This window comes from Apteryx mantelli, chromosome 21 (genome assembly GCF_036417845.1).
Source record: "Apteryx mantelli isolate bAptMan1 chromosome 21, bAptMan1.hap1, whole genome shotgun sequence".
Lineage (NCBI taxonomy): Eukaryota > Metazoa > Chordata > Aves > Apterygiformes > Apterygidae > Apteryx > Apteryx mantelli.
Genome location: NC_089998.1, coordinates 8,582,190 through 8,606,944, shown reverse-complemented (window position 1 = coordinate 8,606,944; position 24,755 = coordinate 8,582,190). Strand labels below are relative to the sequence as shown.

Sequence of the window (24,755 nt, the reverse complement as noted above, 5' to 3'; positions counted from 1 at the left end):
GGACAGGATGATAACAGGAGACACCAGTCGGTCAGTTAATTCTCTCTTGAGTCTGAATATTGAGCTAATAAAGGGGGTGAAAAAGCAGTTCCTCTACAAATGTTAACCTGGCCAGACTTTTCCCAGCAAAGCATGGAAGAGGAGGTACTTGGACTCGTTTTTTCCAAGATTTTGAGCGTCACTTGGTTTCAGACAATGCAGAAAGAAACATCAAAAAATGTTCATTAAAATCCACAGATGCAGGTCTCCAAAAACGATTGGAAACAGACCTAAAACCAGCTGCAGGACAGGGCTGTGAGGAGTCAGCAGGAGGTGACTTGGATATCAATAGTTACTTTAGCTGTTATGGAAAACCTGCTCTCTCCATCTGTAATAACATTGCTAGGATTGGTCAGTGCAGGTTTGCAGGTTCACGCTGCATTTTGTAGAAGAGAGAAGGTCTTGTCCAAGTGAAACCAAGGCTACTTCTTGAAGCACAACCCAGAAATGAGTTGAAGTATCTTGTGTTTTATATTTCCACTTTAACTGTAAATAGATGCTTAAAGCTTGACTATTATATGTGATGCAAGACCTTCCAAAAAGGAGCTTAGTCAGCTTGGTTGTCTGACTTCAGCCCTGTAACGTCCTTGCAGGGCGCTATGGGATATGTGGGTGCCCTTCGCCTGGGTAGGTATGACCGAGCAGGAGAGATGTGGCTGTGCTTGAGTCCATGATAAAGGCTACCTAAATCTCCAGCATTCTCAACCCTCTCCCAGACTTTACCATTTGTCCCCAAACCTCCATGTTAGCACATCCTAAAGCCAAACACTTTGGCTGTGAGGAGGGTTTACGTTCAAGCCCAGGCTGTGCCCCATCAGTCACCCATCATACCACACTATCCCCAATGATGGATGAAGGTACCTTTCTCTAGGCAGCTGGTGGTTAGGGTTGTGCCGACACCGGACACTGAGGCCAAAGAGTTTGCGGGCAGTGCGCTGGATCTTCTGGCGCTGGGCTTCCAGGGAGCTCTGCAGGAGCTTGTAGCGGTTCTGAAGATCCCAGTCATTTCCCCAGTGCTGGTGGATGCTCCCAATGGTCAGGAAGTGGTTGCTAGGTAGCCTTTTCATGAAGGATTTAAACTCATCTGGAACACACAAGCATGTGGAGGAAGAGAGTGATCCGAACTATAATGAAGTTGCAAAGCTTTTCATTAGCAGAATGGAGGAATAGCAATGAGGTACAAGGCCATCAGTGCCCTGTTAAAGGAAGCTGATGTCCATTAACTTACTGGTCTGTCATTCTCCCCCGGAAAGCCCCCTAATTCCATGTCTGTTACTGCTCCCATATGGGAAATGAAACCTGAAGAATATTAGGGTGAAACAATATGGTTAATGTGTACAGGGTGGAGACAAAAAGAGAACAAATTCCTTGGAGCTTGGGATTACAGTTCAAGGGTTATGAATAAAAAGAGAGGGAATTGTAATTATTGTCTGTTAAAGAGTTCTTATTTAAATTGTTTTTCAGCTGCTACTAAAATGCCATTTGTTGTTGAAGTCAAATGATTGTGGCTGTGTCATTAAAAAGAAAATAAAAAAGAGCAAAAAGCTTAAGAAAATCCCCAAAGGAAGGTTTTGGATTGTTTTAAAATGTCCTGCTTTCTCATTTTTTAAAAAGAACATTCTGATTCTTCATTTGAAGTTAAATGAGTTGCTTTATGTAACAATGAACATAAAATAAAATGGCTTTCAGGTCTAAAATCAGAATAAAATGTATCAATTTTAGCAAAAGGAAAAAATCTAATTGATCCATAAATGTGGTGTTAAATGTTGTTTTGTGATCACTTGATTTCCATTTGATTTTGTTTGTGAATGAAAAAGCACTATGTAGGGTTTTTCTGTGTGTGTGTGTGTGTGTGTGTGTGTGTGTGTGTGTGTGTGTGTGACAGAATAGAAAATCTGGTACCATTTCTGTTTATGACCATCCCTTTTGTCCTAACCAAGATTAGTTTGCTTAGACTCTGATTACCAGGCTGGGACATCTTCATAAGGAAAAGGCAGGTGGTTCCACCTTTCTCAGTAGAAAATAACCCAATTTTTGATACCAGAAAACTATGTTTGATACACTGGGACCTTGAGAAATTTGAGGAGTGGGCCAACAGAAACCTCAAAGTGCAAAAAAAAGGGAAGATCAAAGCTTGCACCAGGGAAGAAAAATCCCATGCATCAGTACATGTTTGGAAACAACTGGCTGAAGAGCAGCCCTGCTGAAAAGGTCCTGGGGGTTACTGTGGGCAACGCTGCATTCTCATTGCAAATAAGCCAAATTGCATACTGGGCTAAATTAGGAGGAGGTAGTCCAGCAGTTTGAGGGAAGTTAGTATCCCCCTTTTCTTGGCACTATGGAGGCTGCACCTAGATTGCTCTGTTCAGTTTTAGGCCCCCACCAAATAAAATGTGGGTGTTGAGAACCTGGGGAAGACACAGCTGAGGGCCACCAGGCTGGTCACCGGCCCAGAGCACGTGTCCTACAAGGGCAGGTGGAAGGAGCTGGGCTTGTTTAATCTGGTGAAGGGGAGGGCAAGGGGCAATCTAATTAGAGCCCACAATTGCTAGAAAGGTAGTTACAAGTATGAAAGAGAAAAGCTGCTCTTATTCGAGATATAACAAGGGGAAATAGACACAAATTGCAGCTTGAGAAGTGGAAGTTCTGTATTGAAAATCTGCTTTACTTAGGGGTAATGCAGCACTGGAACAGAGAGCTGCAGAGAGGTAAAGGAATTTCTCATTTTAGACTGCTGGACAAAATGAGGGCTGACCTGATCTAGTGTTGGTGATAGTCCTGCTTCAACTAGGAGCTTGGACTCCAGTACCCCCCATTAAAAAACACAAATTGCACAAGGAGAAATGCAGCCATTCTTTTTCTTTATCTGTGTTATTTTTCTTCCCTCTCTCATTTTCTTTTTATTTTTTCTGCATCCCATTTTCAGAAGCAAAAGAGGACTTTAAAAGGTGGATATCTTCTAAAAAGAAAATAAAAGATCTATAGTATAGAAAAGTTGGAGGAAACTAAAAGAGATAATTGGGAACCTATGGTACAAAGTTCATATACCTGAATTCATATGTTTATATATATTTGCATGAAATGTTTCCTGTTGTTCAACGATCTACAGTTCATGCTTATGTACGCATTAGTAAGATCATTATATGGATGGGTAAATGGAGGTTCATGTCTTACTCATCACCACAGTGCAACTGAGCACCTAATAAAAATAATTATCATTATTGCACTTATCAAGATCCATGGGACATCTGCTTGTCTCATATCTTCCCCAAAGATAACGGGGACTTTTTTTTCAATCATCTCTCAGGTTTTCACTTTATTTATAATATTGCTTTCAGTGCCCTTCTCCTCCCCCAAAATGATTCTCTCCCGTTCAGTGGTCCTCTGAAACTATCATCATGTATAATTGCTTCTGTTGACCATGCTGATTACTTCTGGTACCTTTCAGCAGTAAAAGCTTTGCATTTGCTTCCCGCCCCTTATAAATCAATTTCCTCAAAAGCCTGTTTGTGCAAAAGACCAAGCTCTTTTCCTTCCGATGATGAATGTGCTACATTTTTCATAGAGACGGGTAAGGGAGAAATTTCAGTGCAGTGTGCACATTTTGATACTGCAGTGCAACGTTGGGGGGAAAACAAATGAGCAAAGAAATCTGGCAAAATAACAGCTGAATGGGGTTGTTTTAAAAAAGGGCAAAACATAAGAAAAAAGACTTTCCCAAATGAGCAGTTTCTTCGTTATTTATTTATATTTTACCAATCCCTGAAGGCCTCAACCAAGATTGCAGTTGCACTGTGCTAAGCCTTGTACCTTTCTAGGAATAGCTCATCCTTGACCCAGACAGCTTCCAGTTAACTAATAGATCTGTTAGCATTTGTTGTTATTTTATCTATCTGCACAGCAAATGCTGATGATGGCTAGGACTACATCTCCCAGGATGCTCTGTGATGCCTCTTTTTGCTGAGTCACTAGGTCCCTTATGGGAGAGAGTCCCATGGCAATGACTCAGCACGGTGGGCTGAGGAGCCCAGCCCCTGGAGAAGAGTGGTGGCACCATGGTGAAACAGCCAAGTCAAATATCTCTGTTTTGGAGATGAAACTTTCATTTTTCCAGTGCTTGTCTTCAGTTAAAAAAAAAAAAAATCACATTTCCATCAGAAAATATTAGTACTGAAAAAAACCCTCCCACACACATGACTTTTAATCAAAAGGTCATTTTAAAATCCAGAGTCACGTTTCTGATACAGATTTTTTTGGCCAGCTGTAGTAAAATGCCAAAACAGAATAGGGCAGTGTTATTGTTCTCAATTTACACAGAAGCAATGAAGCACAGAAGGACTAAGAGAGAGCTCCTGAGCTGATCTAAAACAGCACCAGTTCACTGCAGCCTGCTTGACTTTGAAGATGCTATCCCAAATCACACCAACTTTTGATTTGCCCCTGCATGTTTTTCTCAAATTAACATAGGAATTCAACACAGATCAGAAGCAGAATATAGATCTTTTAGGCTATTAGTGACTTCCTGCACAAAGGGTATTTCACAGCGCTTGTGCCTTTCGCCTCATTTTATTGGAAAGGCTTTCAGATGTCATTAGAGGTTTATTTTTTGTTGCTCATTATGAAGAAAATCATTCAGTCATCTTGAATACTTATTAAAACAAAGAAGCAAAATACTAATACTATAGTCATCTTTCCTAGCAACTTTCGTCTCAAAGGATAGGTTCATGCATCATGTAACAAAGTGATGAATGAGATGCAACAGCTTTCAACATAAAGATAATCACTCCATCTATTCCTGAAAAGCCTCCAGCCCTGGGTGGAATATGGCCACAGCACAGCAGAGAATTGCACTGCAATGTGTCATTTTAAAATGGCATATGAAAAACTCCCTCCACTGTTGAAATCTCAAGGGAAGTGAGACTGGATATAACTATCTACCACTGTTTTTGCCTAGGTCAAATGCAACAAGTGCCCAGTATAACAGTAAAATAATTACTGTGGGACTGGAATTCTTTTTCCACCACAGGGTTCTCACCTTCTAAGTGTCTGGCTTAGAGCTCCTGGAAATGTAAAGGGGTTTGGTGAGTGGTGGCCAACATGTGGCTCTTGAGCAGCTTGCGTGAGATTCCCCTGCCAAAGCTAATTACTAGTAAAGCATAACTAGTGTCAGAGCTGGGCTGACAGGCACTGCCAGTGATCCTAATCTGTGCAGTACTGTGCTAGCAGAGGCTTCCAAAATCCACATTTCTGGTGTGCGTTGGAGTACCCATCCCAGACCTCTGTGACCCTGTGGAAACACCCAACAAATCCATTGACCTCTTCAGCTAGTTAGCTACTGCTAGAAGTCCCCAAGGCCCATGATTCTCCATAATATGTGTTTTGTAGCCCTTGTCAAGATTGTCACCTGCCTTGTGCCATTAACTACTACTCTGACTTGGCTCACCAAGCACCAGGCTGACAGTGTGATCTAGACATAAAAATCTGCACAATGGCAGAAACACCAGCAGGGTCCGCATATTGAAGTACGGAGCAGTCCTCAACAGCCCTTTGAGGGAACGTCACAGGCCACCTCATTTCAACCATTAAAGAGCTTAGGGTGATCTTCAACATAAGGAAAGAAAATTCTGCTGGGAAGACTTCCAAAGAAGCAGTTTCTTCAAGGTCTTGAATAGAGCTAACTGTTCCTTTCCTCGTAGTCTTCTTTCCTAACATGGAGACCTGGACAATTTTGACAACAATAATTAAAGAAAACGTGTTGGAAAGGAGCTGGCTAACACTAAGAGGTCAGAGTCAGGGCATGGACAAGTTTTTGATTAAGTTCTGTTTAGTGCCCCTGTGGCTTCTGGGTAGGTAGATGACTTTAGACCTCTTGCTAAAGGAAAAGATGCAATTGTATCTCAAACCCTTGAAAGTGTGTGTTGCATGAGCATTACAACGCACCTACTATGGGCATTACTGGCATCAAAGTGGAACAAATGCCACTAAAACACCCAGTGTTACACTGGGAGAAGTCAGAGGCAGAAGAGAAATGTTCATACCAACAGACATCAGCACTGTAGAAAAGAGAAGTCACTTCCCCTTCTCATCTCTGTCTCAAATGAGGTGTCATCTGGCCTGTGCTCTCTCTCTGTGAATTGCCTTTCACCAAAGCAGAATAAATCATTCATGCAAATCTGAAAAGCAATTTCTGCATCATTCATATTGTGGAAGTTTCCCTGTAGGACTATTAAAGAGACATTCTGAGCTGGTTTGGTATGAAAAATCAGATTTTTAATCAAACAAATTTTTCCATGTAAGGTATCTCCTTACACATAGAATTACGTGTGTGTGTGTGTGTGTGTGTGTGTGTGTGTGTGTTTGTATGTACATGTATGCAGAAAAAACAACTATCCTAGATCACATTCTTGGCTCAATATACTCCAATTTTTATGAATACCATAAGATTATATTGGGGGTAAAAAAAGCGTTCTTAATGGGTATAAACAGTCATGTTTTGTTTGAAAGAAATCAGTAGGGAAATTTGGTTTGCTTGGTTACCTGAATTCTCCAGATCCTTATAGGCTTCTGTCCAGGACTTGGCCATGTTTGCTAGCGTGTACTCCATGATCTGGATGTCGGTGATGGGACAGTTGCACTGCGGGAATTCCTCAGCACACTGACAGCCGCACTGGCTGTTCCGACAGATGTATTCCCCCTCTCCATTGCACATGATGTAACTCAAGGCAGACTGGACAAACTTCTCTTGTAAATACTGAGGAAAGATGAGCTGGAGACCTGGCGTAGAAACAAGAGGCAAGGATGTTAAAAAGGGAAAAAAAGGCATTTCCGGTGGCTGTTCTGTTTTTTCAGAACCCGTTTCATTAAGAGCTTGGGAAAGTGGTGAGAATTGAAGCCACTGGGAGATTTCTCCTGGAACGGTCATGAGTAAGGAAGCTAGGATACAAATTGTAAGCTTCCAATACAGAAAAATGGATTAGCTGAGATCAGAGCCTGTCTGCTATATGAGAGAAGGGTGATAAGTAACTTCCGTCTCCCTGGCTCCCAGCGTCCCCACTTTATCCCAGTCCTGGATCCCACTGCAGTGTAAAGCATATGGGTGCAAAGTCTCCTTTATTCCCAGGTGGGATTTTTTTATACTTTGCAAGCAAGTGCTAGGTCAGTGATGAGCATTGTGCTGTTCAGACCTGTTTTGAGAGAGACTAAACAGTTTTGGTACTACAGAAACAAAGAAACTATCCCCTGAAAGAGAAAACAAGATGAAAGAAAGACAGGAGAAAGACAAATAATATGGGGAAGTATTTATAAAAGTGTCTTGCAGAGTTAAGTGCCCAATTCCCACGGAATAAATACAGGAGTTGGGTACCTGAGTCTTTTTAGCTCATTCCCTGCTAGGAAGGCTATTTGCCAAGTGCTATAAAAGTGCAAATGGATTCAGTGCCAATGATTTCAGTGGTGCTCTAAAGATTTACATTAGCCAAGAGGTCTATCCCAATCTCTCTCCATAGTGAGTGTTTGTGTATCCATCTGTCCGTATAGGCATTAGCGTAGGTGTATGCGTGCTCAGGTACCGGAGAATATGATAACAGTTTAGGTGTTTGCCCTGTATGTAGCACACATATTTTGCAGTACTGTCCTCCTCCAGCCCCCATCTCTGGGATCCCTACAGATGGCCTAGGGCCCTTTAGGATCCACAGCTGTTTCCTTGCACCTGATAAGTTCTGCTTGTCAGACTCCGTCAGCATCTGAAGTGCACAAGGCAGAGAGAAGAAAAACTATGAGTGAACCTTTCACAAGAAGCCTGGCCCATTCGCCTTCCTCATAAAAGGCCCAGGGATTTCAGAGTGGCAGATAAAGGAGTTTATGGCTTGAACAGCAGTGCTGAACTCCGGTGTAATGAAGGCATGCGGGTCAATTACCCATCTGTTTGTGTTGCTATTGCGCTGAATTACTGTATCCGTTGCTGACAGCTCATTGGAGTGGAATGAAAATAAGACAATAATTCAGAGGATGAGCCTGTGCAGAAAGGGCAGGAAGGGCTGTGACTCCATTCAGGAGTTCAGGCCCGTCTCTGTGGTGGGTCATGTTCACCTCAGGCAAGAGAAAAGCTGTGGGCAATGCCCCAGAGACCCCCATTACCCTTTTGCTTTTGGTTCCAGAGAGACACTCCAACCTTGCTGAGGTCCTTGGGAGGTCAAGTATGGGGGGATCATCAGTGCGGTGAAGGCACTGGGGACATCCACTTCTCCCCCCCTCCTGCTGGTGCACAGGGCATGGTTTATGTGAACACCATGCCCAGCGGCAGCAAGCTGCCCTGTTGCCTGACCTAATTCTCGCAGAGCAGTGGCAGCTGCCAGGCAGAATAAACACAGTGCAATGTTCAGCTGGAGAAGATGTTTGCGACACATACACAAGGCAGGATTTCAGGCCTGGTATTTGGAGGAAGTGTAGCTCCTGCTGCCTTTTCTGCGGTGGTGTTGGGGGGAAGGGAGGGAACATGCAAGGAGCCAACCTCAGTTTAGAGCATCCCTGCACACACCTCAGGGCTAGTCTGGAATCAGGGAGCAGTAGCATTTTGAGGCTCCTCTGGTCTTTCCTGAGATGTCTCTCAATAAGAACCACACCATTCCTCCTTTCGACTTCAGGAAGGACCAAAGTTCTCAGTCTCTGGTAAGCATTTGTCTGAAGCTAGCATCACAGAGGGATGTTCCCTTTTCAAACCTTCACACCGAGATTAGGGATGGTCCCCACCTGCCAGGCTCCAAAACTTTTCTTCACTTTTCTTCAGCATGGAAAGAAAATGCCAAGCTGTTGGAGAATGGTGACCTACAGAAGGAGCTTGGAGACCTTGAAGGCTGGTATACTCACTGAGATTGCAAGCTCGCAGGAAGGGGGCCTGAACTCCTTGATGTGCATTGACCCTATTTATTCATGGTCCAGGTCCCATGAATAAATCTTTCCACTGTCTGCTTCCTGGAGGAGCAGCCTGCCCTGGCCCCAGCTCTTGACTGCGAGGCCCAAATGCTCAGAAGCTCTTAGCTCACCATAATTTCTCTTTGATTTTTAACTTGGATAACAGCACCAACATGTTGTCTGGTCCCAGCTTTTTTTTTCTTTTTTCTGGAGGGGAGAGGGTTAAAAGAAGCAATTAAACTTGTAGGAACGCGCTTGCTGTTGAAAGCTGAGGTACTCTGATGCCCTGGTCACACCCAGGCTTCTATACACCTGCACACTCGCATGGGGTGTGTAGGTTTATGCTCATGCTTATAGGCTCCAGGACAACCGTGCGCTCTATGATGCCTCCGTGCATGTTCACATACGCTGTGTGTCCCAGTACATGCAGAAACCTAAATATCCCGTAATCTCCAAAATAAAACCTGGTCCCATGTGACACTGCAGGGTGCCTCGTGCAGATTGCTTTTTCTCCATAAAGCTCATGGTTTCTAAAATATCTTTCCAAGAAAACCCTCTCTTGTAGAAATCATTTCATGTTCACATGGCAGCATAAAAGACTCTTTGTTTAAGTGATAATCAGGCCGGCTGTATATTTAGCCCCAATTCAGCAAAACACTTACATAAATACTTAACTTTAAACAGATAAGCAGTTCTACTGAAATCCATGCAGCTAATTGGAGCATTTAACGAGAAGCACATATTCAAATACAGCTTAGGCCAGGAACACAAGTGACACACACAAATCCAGCTATTCATCAGAACACAAGTATATATGCACCAAACACAGAACCATGACTTCAAAATGGCAAGCGTGCTGCAGGAATTGAAGGTTATTCAGAGACCTTCCAGCCAGGAATTTCATTGCAGAAGAAATCAGTGTTAGGGTTACTGAAATACAGCCACGCTAACTTTCACATTCGTACTTTGACATATACATTATTACCCAGACATACCCAGACACAGGCACAATCATATCATTGGTTTTATATTGAGCATCCTCGTGACCAGATCCTAGCAAGGTATTAAAACTGTCAGGACAGTAGCATCACACCCAGATACTTTCCTCCATCATTCATATGTATTTCTGTATCATGCTCAGTGACTAAATATTGCTGAAAGTGAGTTGATTTCAGCTATCAGTAAAACATATGTGTGAATAACCATTTGCCAAATAAGCTTTATAAACATGAGGATGTAGGAAAGCCATAGTTGAGACTGCTGCTCTGAGGGCCTCAGTTGCTGTTTATAAAGCAGAAAAGCCAGAGTCCCAAGGACACTCACAGCATTCCAGCCCCGTGGACCACCTTGTGGCTGGCCATCCTCGCAAGCAAGCCAGGGAAGCCCTGCTGCCCACCTCATCCTCAGACCTCATGGTGCTGTTTCATGCTCTAAGAATTTTCTTCAAGTATTGTGAACATAAATGTTTCTTTTTAATTCTTCAGTGTTGTCTACTGATAAAGCAATCTCATCTGAGCAGTCAAGCAAGGAGGCAACCTGGTCTTAAAGACTAGGTCTTTAACTGGTCTTACTGGACCATTTTTGTAAGGGGGAACACCTCAGTCCAACCCAGGGTACACAAGGTATCCGTTCCTCCTCCACTGGCTGGCTCAGGAGCTGCTAACACATGTGGAAGGCATGTCTTCTGGTGACCAGCATTAGGCAGAATATGTTAGTTTTGAAGGTACCTGGCTGATCAGAAGGAGGAATTCTGCTACTCTGAAGTGCAAAGTTCCTCTTTAAAAATTAAGAAGAGAACAGATTCGGTGTAGGTTTGGCTTAGATAACTACAGAGAAAATATGAAGGGTTTGACTAGGGAATGTGTCCTTAATCCACCTAGAAAAACTATTAGAGAGAAATGTTTGGCTTTGGACTGTATATAAAAGGCTTCCTGCATTAAAAGGGCTAAATTTCCCCAGCTCTAAATTAGAGCTATTTGAAACATTTTCCGTAGAAGAGTTCTCTGTTGAAAATGCAGTTTCACTGAAGCATTCTGTGAGAACATGTTGACTCCAAAAGCGCTTTTGACAGGGAAAGGTCTAAATGCATTTTTCATATTTCCTCATTTTGTTTCACTAAAATGTTTTGCTTTGTCATTCTGCCCAGTTCTGTGAAGACTTTAATATTAATCGTGATGTGAATTTTAATATTCTATTACCAAATTTGATGTAACAAGCTACCCAATACGTCCTGTTTAATGCTGCAATGTTTATAATAGCACAGAAGGATTTTACCTTATTGAAATAGTGCCATGTTACAATATTGACATAAAATGTCCGACTTCCCAAAAGGATTTATCTCTGGAATTTTAATTTCCCAGAACATTTCAAAATGTTGTTTTCACCCAAATTTTAAAATTTCAGCCCAGGAATTTTTTTCCAGGAAAAAGGATTCCTGTTTCCCAGCAGTTTGCCATAGATCTGTTTGCATTTTCCCCTTCCCACACCCTGCCTTGTTCCTCTCCTAGGCAGCACAGGCAGTTTGTGCATCAGCCGCAGCGGAGGGTGAGGCAGGTGGAAGGGACGGCACCGCGCCAGCTGCAGGGATAAGAGGCTACGGAGTGCAAGTGAGCACAGATGCCCACGAGATCCTGGCACCCAGAAGGATGCCCCTACACTTCTGAGGAAAGTGGCATGAGCATGCAACCTCCTGTGCACAGGACTGGGGGGACCTGACCCCTGCTAGCGCTAGGGAAAGGGCAAAACCTCCTGTGCTACTGTGATAAATAAACCTCTACATATACCCCAGTGCAGGCAGCCGGTCTGGACATACATGCAGGTCAGACCCACACAGATACTCCTTTATGAATTAGTGATTCTGGCCAGTCCAGGCCACCACCAGACACCCCGCACTTTGCATAAATTCAGTTGCACCCCTAAATTTCAGATCTGACTGAGCTACCCAAACCTGCACACAAGCATGAAGATAGCTTAGCTCTGGGTCTGGCCATCACATCTCCAATAGGGCATGACTTTGAAAACTCAGGGCTGGGCTGCAGCAAGCTAGTTCAGAAACAGAAATTCTCCCTGTCGTGAAGATGCTGCTCTTTTATTGAGCTGGCCTCCCAGCCAGAGTGACACGAAGGCAGTATGGATGGCAGAATGGATTTCTGTCAGCAGCTCATGCTTGGCTGCTAATCAGATCAGAGGAGCCACGGTCACGATCCATTACCTGCAGCCCTGCGACTAATTCCTAATGAGGTCTCTCAGAGCAGCGGAAGGATCCTGGGTAATTATCCCAAGAACCGCACTCCAGATTAGCTGGAAAACACTCAGGTGTAGCTTGAAAGGTCACTTTGTTCTAGTAGGAAGAGCTCTCACCATCCCCCCTCGTTCGCTGTCTCCCTTCATTCGGGTCTGGTCTCCATCTGCCCCATGTTATGCCATGAAATCCACATGTGGTTGATCTGTGAGGACCCACGGATGACATCTCCTTCCATCAGAAAGCACAGCTTCATGCATCTCACTTCCCCCTTAAATCTTCCTCCAGCTCCTTCCCTCTCCCAGCCACCTTGCTTTTTTGCTTCTTCTGTTTAGCAACACATACCCAATAGAGATCTATTGATTTATTTACTTCCCAGTTTGTCTACCTATAGATCAAGCTGCCTGTCTGTCTGTGTACCTAGTTACCTGATGTTTCATCCTCGGGTTTTGATTGCCACCAGCCACCATCACAGCATATAAAAAGCCTCAATTTGTTTATCGATAATTAGGTAAGCACCAGAACAGTGAAAGCAACCTGCCTATTATTTTTAAAGGCAAATGATAACAATAATATCCCTGCAACATGACTCAGTAAATGAAACCCGGTTTCTGTGAAACCAAGATTAAAACAGTACTTGCCAAATTATACTCAAAGCGGAAGATGTAATGTAGTCCATTCATCTGAAAAATTAAAATTTGTGCAAGTACGAGGATTCCAGAAATAAAACCATCTGGGCAAATGAGCAATTAAATCCCACATTTCCTTATTTCATCAAAAAACTTGGGAATAACCGTAGTAAATTACATGCCCAGTGAATTTTCTCCTTCTACTGAAGTTGACTTCTTGCTAACCAGCATGTGTTTATTTATCAGTTCAGTCATGACTGCTATCTGTTGACTTCTGGACCAGCTCCCCAACTGGGACCAAAGCCATGGCTTCTAGCCTCCAAATAAAACCTCTGTGACTTTTCCCAAAGATTATGTCCATTAGAGAGTCCCAAAAGCTGATCTGCAAACCTCTTATGCAAATCGGCAATTTGGGAGGGACAAAGAGAGCCATGGACAGTATGTCCCTTCAATATTAATGGAAAAGGTCACATTTATTTATATCAGTGTATATATAATATACAGAAGCCAGAAGTCCATCAAAATTTGATGGCAGCTGGGCACCTGATGCACTTAGACACTTCATTAGGCTCCAGTCTCCAGCTTCATGTGCCTTTAGCTCAGCCCCTGTCACAAGCATGAACACGTTGTGCCAGCCATCATATGAAGCCACAGGATGCCACCAGTCCTGCATCAGGGAACTTACAACACAGAAGGTGATCATAGCAAACAGAGGAGAGAAAAAGGCTAGAAACAAGGCCACCCCTCTCTCTTTTCATTCCGTCCCCAATTCCCCTTATTGCCAGCTCCCTCTCTCCTGTTCCCTACCTTGCAGGTGGAGTTTGCTCTCAGTGCTTTGCAGAAGGACAGAACTCACAGAGTCCAGATTGTCATAGCTGTTACAGCCCAGAGGGCCAGTCCGAGTTTCTGTTACCTAAAGCAGGATGTAGAAAAAGAGAGAAAGGATTGTTCCCTTTGTTTGCAGCTTTGCATCTTCCCCAGGCAGGCTCAGACCTTGTGATATCATGACCTACCATCACCAGCTAACACAATCCAAAATACATCTTACACAGCTGAGAAAAACGTCCTTCACTGGACAGACATGGTTAATGCTTAATGCACACACAAGCTGGAGAATTGTGCCTGCTTTCCTTATGGTACTATATGTTATTCTGGGATTGGCAAAGGGGTCCTGCAGACTGATGTTTCTCATAGAGGATCTCCACTGGAGAGCACCAGAAGCCAGTAGAGGAACTATTTGCTAGCTTGTCTTGATGGAAAACAAGATGAAGAGATAGGTTGCCAACCAGCAATGGTGCCTAGTGCTCCCACAACATATGTGCACACCATCATGCTAAGGAAAGATTGAGATGCAGATGACCTGCAATATTGCTACTGTGGTTGTAGCTGTTTCCAGCCTTGGAGGATTGCTGCCCTTCCTGAATTCACAAAGGATGATTATCTGCTGTCACTGTTTCAGTATCTCAATCCAATTTCCCATCCAGGAGGGAACACACTCAGCCGTGAGACACCACAGTACAATACCAGAAGCTGAAACCTTTCAGAAATGGCTAACAATGATGACTCCATCCACATCGTTTCCCTGGAGTGAACTCTGCGACAATAAAATCCCTCCCTAGTATAGGATGATTGCTTTCAGGGAAGGCAGCCTTTGTCTGCAGAGCCATTTTCCTTATTTTGTGTGCTCTGAGCCGCTCCCCCTCCTTCCTGCTCCAGCCCCCGAGCTGTCTCTCAATCCATTTCATTCCACATGCCTTGGTAATGCCACACTCTGAGTTTTTCACCTTTCCTTGTAGTTAATTCATCTGAGAGATGCTTAGTAGAAGTTGCTATATCTGCAAGAGGAAAATACTTCCAGGCTGCATGGATTTGGCCGGCTCACAGAACTGCCTCTCCTTCCCAAGCTCCATTGCCAATCTGGAATATCTGTTCCCTCTCTTCCTTCCTGCAATGGGCACATGGCCTTCCAGAGGTCACTGCCACACATCAGCAGAAATCTCCTCTCCTATGTAGCCATCACTCTGAACGCCCACCCTCTTTCCAGACATTACCGGCCAGAGAGAGATCACTTCTTCAGTAAGGACCATAACAGAACAACTCATCCAAGGGAAATCAATGCAAAGCAACTTATTGTGATCAGGAAAGACATTACACTGGAATGGTGAAGCCCTGTCCCATATCCCTATAGTACTGGTATAGAAACACTATCCTCTTTCTCTTCCTGTGGCAAGACACAGTACCTTGATTGCTCCGGTAGAGATCTGGATCTCGTGGAGTCTCCTCATGGTGCCATCACGGTCTACAAAGTAGGAGGAAGCAAGCTGGTGCAGTGCTTCAACACTCTGGGTAGCGTTTCCTGACTTTCTGTCAAGTCGGCTTTTGTCCATATACATGGTCAAGGCCTCCTCTCCTGCAGTGGAAAGAAAAGGAGCTGTCAGTGGTGCCCAGAGGCTGCCATTTAGGGTGACCTCAGCAAGATCACAGGATATCACATGTTGCACCTATAGAAGGCAAAGTCCTAAATCTAAAGCTTTCTTAAATGAATCCATCCTTCCTCACTAGTACCATAGGGCCAGAACCTCAGTGTAATATAAATGAGCCTCCTCTATTCAGCTGAAAAAGGCTAGATCCACCACAGCTGTAGATCAGCTCCACTGAATTCAGTAAATAACATTTTAGCTGGTTGTTAGTCAGTGTAGCTACACCACAACTGCTGGAATGGATTCAGGCCATTTGGCCCACTTGAGAAATGCTTTTCTCTGTGGGCAGTACATCTAGAATGATGCACACCTGACAGGAGCAGATGCCACTCTTATGCAAGTCTCTGACCTGATTTATAGAAGGAATAAATGACGATTTAAGTTGCAAATAGGACATAAGTATGTAGGAGGGTACAGAGGACAAACAAATGCTAATTGCACCTCTTTGGCTTCCAGTGGCTATGCAAAAGAGTAAGTGGGGGTGAGTGAGGGGGAACAAACAGATGAAAGAGCAAATGAGAAAGCTGAGCTAAGCCACTTTCTTTTCTCTCCTAGAGGCTCATTTAGTGAATTTAAGTGGAAAGTGAAAGATAAGGAACAAGAGGCGGGTGAATCTGAGCTGGTAACCACAGATAATCCAAGAGGGAAGTTAGGGCCCCCGTAGCACCAGACATCCTGAACATTAGCAGAAACCTGAACCAAAGGAAACATATATGAAAAGGACACAAAGTTTAGGAGTAATATTTACCTAAAAGTTCAATTTGTGCTGTACAAGCCAGAATAAAATCCAGTTCCTTCTTAACAGAAGGCTGGTTTTATAGAGCTAGAAGGAGTAAAAGGTAGAATACCCTCCTGCTTCTCTAACAAGTGAAGCTCTGATTTTAATAAATGAACAGAATAGACACTTAGGGTAGGAATGTGCCATTTCTACATAGCTCTCTTAATGAGAATAATGGTGCTTGTTCTGATTTGATAGATGACCCGCTGATGAATACATTGCCACTGGCAGTACTAGCATGGTCAAAAAATGCATCACCACTTTTTAGGCCAAGAAATATTTTGCTCTTCAGCATTTTTTTTTGGAGAGCAAGCACTTACTTTTCTTAAAAATTCTGCTTAGCTGAAATCGTTTGATTTGTCAAAATCATTTCTTTTATTGCATACATACAAAAAAAAAACAAAACACAGTAACAGTAACCCCTCCCCCTTTCCCTGGAAAATTTCCAGCTTTTATCTGGAAGCCAAATGCCTGAAAACAAACCAAAAATACTCTGGCTGAAAATCAAAATATTTTTGTTGGATTTTAGTTTTTCAAGCGATTGATATATTGAGGATTGAGCCTTTGGCTTTGAGATGAAAATTGCAAATTTTTGGTGGAAAGAAGATACTTTTCATGAAAAGAAATGATCAGTTGAAATCTTTTAATTGGCTTCAAGGAAGCTAGGTGAAAAAGTTTGGCATGTAAAACTCTTAATATTTTGTTAAAAACAACATATTGTTTTCTGACCGTGATCAAAGTCATAGTAGTTACAGTATCATCATTATTACTAGTCATAAGAACACTTTCCCGGGAAAATTACCAGCTTTTATTTCCTTTATCATTGTTAACACTCGTTGAGCAGTATGGAGAGTCCTTGGCAGGGATCAGGGCTCTGTCATTTCAGGCTTTATCCACACAAATAGCAGAAAGATGGTTCTTGTCCCAAAGGATTTAAAAACCTAAGTATCTGATGAGACACAACAGGTGTGTACAACAGACAGACGGGCAAGCGCAAGGCAATAAGATGAGCGTGATTAGTGCGAGAAACGGCGGTCACAGCGCACCAGATGCCTGGCCGCTGTCAATGTTTTTTCGGGTTTCATCGCTGAGGTGAGTTTTACGGAGGGATTTGAAGGAAGGTCAGACTCTGAATTTTCATGAGGCAACTTATTTGCCAGTGAAAAGGCAGCTGCATGGGAGAGTTAGTCGAGGGGCCTGGGGGAGGAGAGGGCGAAGGGGTGTGGAAGTGCTGTACTCGGAGCTGAAGGTGTTGGATCTAACCTGTAGTAAAAGCATTTACCTGCATGGAGATGCAGCAGATGTAAATGGTGCTTTGCCTCCATTTCATGAGGCTGGGAGAGGAAAGGGAAGACCTGGAATAACTCTCCCTAGCCGCAATTCCCAAAGGAACCCATGGGATCCAGGCGTCAATTCTTTTTCAATTGCACCAGTATTTGAGCTGGAAAAAACAGCTTCCCAGGCCCCCCCCCTGGAAAAATACTACCTTCTCTTTAACACCTTCTTTTTAATAGCCCAGGCACAAAAAGCAAGACCATTTTAGTCCAGACTCTAGTTCATTGGTAGCTAGTGGAATGCTGAGATTGGAAATCCCTTGGACAGGGAGCAACCAGGAAGCCTGGGCTGAATCTCCAGCGAGGAAAGCCCTCAGATGGCAACGAAGGTTACAGATCACCAGGACATTCCCTGTTAGCCCTGGGTGAGTAGACAACAGGAAGCAGGCAAGGAGCCACGGAGACATCTCCTGGGCATTCAACGGGAGAAGCCTTTGCTTTAGGGCAGTGGAGAGCAGTACGTTATCCCACAAAAGCTGTCATTTCTCCTCCCTGAGGTGTTTGGACCCCTCCACTGGGAAGAAGATGAAGAAAAAAGGAGAGGAAAGAAAAGCCTGTGAGGTTTGATACTTCCCCTGAGGGACAAATACTGTCCCTAGGAGTGAAGGGGGCTGAGCAGAAATACTATTTGCTGGAAATCTATTCTGTGTACACGAGCACAGATTAGAAAAAGTACAGCATCCCCATGGAGAGTGCGCGTAAGAAAGCAGCCCTTAGATCAAGAGAGGTTAATAGACTTTTGCTGCATTATTAAGTCTTAATTTCTCATTTATTAAGCTGATACTATGTTCAAAGTTGTCTTTCCTTCAGGGCTTTCCCTGCAAATTGGCTCTCAGCTCTGTGTGCTCCATCCCAGAGCATGGATGCCCTCAAAATGACCCTTCACCAATCTCTTTGTCAGAACTAAACTGGAGCAGATCTGGCTCTTTATTAGGCTTGGAGGGTAGGGGGAGAGCGGGGGAAGGGGGGGGACCTGCCTTCTCTGCGGCTGAAAAGCGTCAGAATTGTTCCTCATGTGGCCAGGTGTGAAAACAGCTTGTGTTCAGCTTGGGCTGGTCTAAGCCACCACCCGCCCTCCTGGAGTCCATGCAACAGCTGACATTTAAAAGCAAAAAAGTTTCTTGTACATTTGCTACTCATTTGCAACCTAAAAAGACATCAGGCTAAGCTACAAATCACTGTAATCCAAAGCAGAATTTTTGTAACTTTTCTAAGACCTGAAGTCTTGAGAGAGCAAGGGTGGCAGCATCTCCCAGGAGATGTCTGGTTTGATATCATGGTGGTCTTGTTTAGTGCACAAACTCTGATTACTTAGTGTTCTCCTTGCATAATGCATGTTCAGATTCATCTGCATCTTCTTTAGGACTGCCACTGCCGAGATAAATCCTTCCTTTCTCCCCCACCATCGTTTACCATGCTCCGGGCTGACAGAGCATTCAGCACTCCCCTCCAACACTGGTTCTCGTTACAAGCCTCTGCATATTTAAAATTGTTGTGTTGTAAAATCAGGAGAAGAAACAAGCCACTGTGAATAATTCACAACCTCACCCAGGCAAAATTAAAAATATATTTCACCATCGAAGGTCTTTCTTACTCGGAATTTCCAGGGATGTGAAAGGCAAAAAAAAAAAAAAAAAAAAAAAAACCTCAATAGAAAAAAAAGTAAACCCACATACAGAACTCTCTCAATCTCACTGGTTTCTTACTTGACTGGTTTGAACTGTGTAAAATATGGTCCTGAAGAGCTATTTCCTCAGTAGACAGGAGTTTATCTCTACATGGATTTCTCTAAGGACTGATCCATGCAGTCACTCATGCTCTTCAGTGCATGGAAACCTGTGCTCTCTTACACTTCTTGCTGATGGAGTGACCAGATCTGAGCGGATGGACTGAAACTGCAGCCTGAGGTTCTTTGAAGGACACTTGCAGCAAGAAAGGCCGTTTGACTTCAGTGGAACCATGCCAATTTACCTACCGCCTAATTTGTGCATGAATCATATGCACACATCTAATCTCATCTACATCTCATCCGATTGTCTGCAGAATGTTTACGGAACAGACAGATGGCTAAAAATTCCTCAAAGTTCACTACAGACTTTGCAATCACTGCTCCATGTGTCAAGGCTGGAAGATGGGTACATTGTAAGAGGCAACAGCAACAAACCTTGTACTAAAAGTTAGACCCTTTATCATTGCAATATTTTCTGTAAGGACACCAGTTTTCAACAAAAAGGCATTTAGATGCACACCCCAAAGGGGCAATAAAAAGTACAAGAGAAAGAAAATCAACAGGAGATTTCAAGAAGAGCTGCTGATTTTCACCCCTCCTGTTTTCAGTACTTAGTACTTGACAGGTTTGTGCAGCACCAGTAGCAGTGCATACGTATGAGTTAATGGCCCTACAGTTCTCTGTCTTGTTCCACCACTGACATATCCTGCCTGCACACGCAAACCTCTCTGCAGTCCTTGTGTGTACATTTTGCATTTGACTTAATATTGTTTTTTTCAGAAATCTAGTCCATGTTACTGCTTTCACTTCTGCATTCAGCACAGGTCTTCCTGGCACTCTTGCCCTGCTGCATTCCCTCCCTGCCCAACTCCTTGAACTCCCTTTTCCTGGAGCTCTTCCAAGTCCAGTGAGAAAGGATGCTTTTCTCCCTGCACTTGGTTGTGTTCTGAAAAAGAGGGATCGACACGCTCCATTGTCAAATTAAGGACGGGGGCACCGAATTCACAGACAGACTCTGCTGGTCAATGAAGCACGTTTATCTTGACGCACACCAGTACTCACACTGTTGTCAAAGGAGCACAGGTGCACACGTAGCACAGCGGCAGCACTTCCACGCACTGCACTCTGAATTCATTTGCAAAGGCTATTCGTACTCTCGGGATTTTCATACTGTCTGCAGAGGAGAGGGGCTGCGGCAGGGGAAGCTGTGGCCTGGCTCCACGCTGCCAGCCAGCCTCCATCCAGAAGGTTTGCAGACGCTGCCCTGTGTCCTCGCCACCCCACCACCGACACCTATGGAAGAAAACAGGCCAGCTTGCAACCTACCTCCCAGCGTGGCAGAGATGAGGATGTGGGTGCCGTATTTTTTGATGATGGTATCAATGAACTGCTGCGTGGTGGGTCTCCTGCCCAGCAGGCGGATGCTCCTCTGAAACTCAGGCATCAGGGGCAGTGGGTTGTGGAGCAGGTCCCTCCGCTCGATGGCTGTGTTCCTCACCTTCCAACGGGCAAACTCCCTACACGACAACACAGGAACACAACAGGGGTGAGGCTGCGAGTCTGGGTGGGCAGGGAGAACCACCAGGGGAAGGGAACAAGGGTGGCGAAGGGGACAATCCTGCTGGACACCCCTGCACGGATACACACGTGAGGCTACAAGGCTAGACAGAAGGGGGAGAGGAAGGAAAAAAGGAAAAGCGAGACATTACTGCACAATAACACCATGTCTTGAGGAGGAGGGTCTGGGCTAATGAGGAGGTAGCTCCAGGGTCTCCAGAGATGCCTTGCAGAGTGCTGCACTCCCCTACGAAGGGAGCAGACTGTTCCTTTCACCCTCACGCACATTGGAGTCTTACACCATTCCTTAAAGCAGCAAATCCTGGTTCCTGTCAGGAAAAAAAAGCTATTTGACTAGACAGACTTTATGTCCAGTCCAGTGTGATTGTTGCTATGTCTTTATGTCTCTGTGTCCCCAGGTCTTCCTGCTAGTCAAAGCTCCTGCTTTTGCAAAACTCAGAACACCTTTATCTTTCAGCAGTAGGTAGTACAGAAAAGATCATTTTAGAAGAAAAAAACAAAACAAAACAAAAAAAACCCCAGCTCTTGATAAGCCTTCTAAAAGGATTGATTCAGATACGAGCAGAGGCCAGGATGAAAATGGAGGTTCCGTTTGTTTTTCCTTCTTTCTTTTTTTTAAAAAACCTATAAAATCATTTTAAAATTCCCTCTTTTAAACTGATAGCAACTGGAAAAAATAAAGCTAATTGCAAAATTATTGCTAATTTGCAAAAGCAAATCCTTATTGTAGGTATCCATTTTGAAACAACAAAAAGCAAAAGATATGGAGAAAACCCTGCACACATGTGAGGTAAAAATTGAGCCTCTAAAATACATCACCAGCTGAGCACCTAAAGGATGAGAAATCTATTAATGTCCTTTGAAAAATATCAAGAAGGGCCTTCTTAAAAGGAAAAGGTATTATTTATAACCACTCTCCTGTGATGCACATGCACTGTCTTAAACCATCTTCCAGATAATTGAGTCACAGGCTTCTCTGTCCCTTTTCATTTACTTATTCCTGTAAATCAGATTTAAGAAAAAAATTTCACTTAAATAATAGGAATGACAGTATCTGGCAGTGACACGGCATTTTCTATCAATGTGTGTCAACCAGAGCTAGCAGTCCCACTTTGCTGGTAAAGAGCCTGACATGTATGCAGATTTAGGAGATGCCTTAAGTCGGTTGCAAAGCCAGGATCACAAGCCAGATCTCTTTGTTCCCAGGTTGGTTCTACACCCACTCTATTTTATGCCTGTTAGGTTATTTTACTTAATGCAATTATGCATGTATTTATTTTGATTGCATCCCATCACAACTCCCCAGGCTGCCTAACAGCAGTAGCTTTCATTAAAATAACAAAGTTCCAGCCTTTTATTTCAAAATGTCTCCTTACCCCTGAGCTAATCCCCTCCTTGTAGCTCCTAGGCTTTCACAAGACAAATAAAAAAAACCCCCAAAACAGAACACCTCTTCTTACTACACCCTAAGAGTCATTAGTGTTAGACCTTGAAAACTGCAAAAACATTGGTCTTTCCCAGAAAAATCTCTGCCAAAGAGCCCCTCCTTCCCCCCACCAAAAAACACACCAGTACCTTAGTACCAGGAAGGAAGAAGAGATGGATCATTGGCTTCCAAGCAGTCTGTAGATGACAAGTACATTAGGAATGTCCATGTATTTACTGTATGAGCAGATTATAGTTAGAATATAGCTCTGCTCTCCCAGGGTAGCGTAAAAGTCCAATACTTAGTATCTGTGGAAGAGATACATGTGGGGTTCCTATGGTTGCTTTTGAGGATAGTTAGAGCCTTAAAAGCAAAGCCTATCTCTGACACAACAGAGAGAGGTTGCTCCAGGTCATTTATGAGTAATGATCGCAAACCTGGCTGTAGAATGAAATCACCTTTGCATGAAGAAGGAATGGTCCCTTCAGGTCAAAGCAGTTACACTACATGGAAAGATGCAGATTTGGATGCTAAAGGACAGCCAATGTTACTGCTGTGATGAAGGTTTTATAATAAATAGAGCTTCCCTTGTCCCTATCACGAAGATCATAACTAGCAAATGTGGGAAAAATGCCATCTGTGCTTCCTCTCCAAAGAGACAATTGTTAGTCCCTGTGAAACACAAGCACACTTCTGCTCTCAGATTGCTGCTTCCTATAAGCCTTATCAGTAAAGTCAGGAGGTGCTAGAGTCCTCCTGAGCCAGCATATTTTCAGAAAGGAGTGTGGAAATGCTTCATGTTCCTAGACAAGGCAAGAGGGTTTGCTTTTGTCACTGTCAAGGTATCTATTCCAAAGCAAAGACCAAGGAGCTGAAACATGCAACTGTTTAAGTGACATCCTATTGATAGATCAAAATCCCTGCCAAAGGATGGGTGGAGATGGACAGGGTAAGCAGTGATACAAGTAGGACCAAAGACTGTAAGGCAGTGGGCTATAAAGATGAGAGAAGATAGGAACAGAAAAATGACAATTTAGTAAATAATTTGTTCAAGGGGAGCCTAGGTTCATTTTATACATCAGGGCCAACACCACCCTATGACACCACCAGCAGGAGGCAAAAGGAGGAGTTTAAAAGAACTTATTGCTATATCTGCAACCTTGCCTGCTACCAAGGGACAACTGCAGTTCCCATTCATATGGCAGACAAGTCCTTAGTGGAATCCACATCCACTTCAAAAACATCATAGTGTAGGGGAGTTTTTCCACTTGGTCCTTCTGTGCACAGTCCCTCCCTAGAGTTTTCTGCTCCTAGGGCATATCACTGAGGTAAAAGCCACGGTTCTATTATCCTCTCCAAATGCCTGGATGTGTGGCTTTCATAGCTGATGAAAAAAGCTGAGCAAATACTTTATGATGAATAATTTATGCAACTAACTTAGATGTTTATCTTCTGCTCATAGAATATCCATGAGCCAGTTGCAATTCCCTCTAATTTATGCATTATTTGAATTTACTTAGTGACATTTTCCAAGCTGTTTTTTATGTTCTGGCATAGTATTTGGTGGTACTCTCTCTTTGTGTGTTGTTGCTTGGTTGGGACTGGTCAAGCAAATGATGTGATATTGTTTAGCTTCCTGATTAATGAGCAAAAATACATGTCCATATTTAAAACTTGGCTTACCAAATCCCAGAATATTGCATATTGAAAGCAATCCTCTGAATACTAGCAATCTTTCATGCAACTCATAGAACTCCATGCTGTAAGATGCACCTGAGGCCAAGATCATGGTACTATTTTGGAAAACGGACTTGACATTAATGAATACGGCTAATGAAATCACCTAGAATTATTGAGGTGATAAAACAAAAATAAGAGATTTGCAGGGAATAGTATACCTCCTGCCTTAGGGGATGATCCAACCAGTAACTCTTGAAGTCTGTGAAGAAACACTTCCAACAGCAGGTTTTCTATCAACTTTCAGTGCCAGACTTAATTGCATTTTCTGCAGAAGCAGCTGCTATTGGCCAAAACTGAAGCCAGGGCACAGGACTAGGTAAACATACTCTCATCTATCTGGCAACACAGAATCCTTGAATAGTTGGAGGATCCATCAAGGCCTTGGATTCATGGATGACATGTGAAAAAGGGCACTGAATTTTTAATTTGCAGCAAATGTTCTCAGAAGTCATTTCACTGATCATTGTTTCTCAGAAATGTCAGTGTCACCACAGTCTTAATGCCACTGCCTGGAAAGAACAGGTGAGGACTCCATCAGTCTCCAGGTACTCTATAAAAGAGAAAAATTGCACTGTTGTTTGCTAGCTTTCCGGGTGAAGAAGTTGCAAAGACGACCAAGATTATGATGGTATTCCATGAGACAGCTGGGATTAGTACAGAGTCTTCTGGCCCTCAGGGGAAATCCCTAGCAAGGACCTGAATTTCTGCCAGTGGATAAGCTTTTAAGGGCTTCAGGAGGAAGGAGATAAACCTTTTAACAAGGAGAAGGAAGAATATGTATCCCTGATGCAGAGAAGGGATAAGGAGAAACTATGACCTAATGTCTGAGTAGGAGGGGAGAGGCACTTGTTTATGCTCTAATGTCTCGCCA

General features: G+C 43.5%; 1 protein-coding gene across 1 annotated transcript in view; it reads right to left on the bottom strand.

Moving 5' to 3' along the window:
* BRINP1 (BMP/retinoic acid inducible neural specific 1) overlaps window positions 1-24,755 on the bottom strand; it is a 90,427-nt gene that overhangs the window by 7,585 nt on the left and 58,087 nt on the right. Inside the window, exons 3-7 of the mRNA XM_067309103.1 lie at window positions 20,467-20,657; window positions 15,060-15,229; window positions 13,627-13,732; window positions 6,577-6,813; window positions 901-1,123 (exon numbers count right to left, since the gene is read on the bottom strand). Of these exons, the coding sequence (XP_067165204.1) occupies window positions 901-1,123; window positions 6,577-6,813; window positions 13,627-13,732; window positions 15,060-15,229; window positions 20,467-20,657 (927 nt within the window). The remainder of the gene's footprint in view (window positions 1-900; window positions 1,124-6,576; window positions 6,814-13,626; window positions 13,733-15,059; window positions 15,230-20,466; window positions 20,658-24,755) is intronic.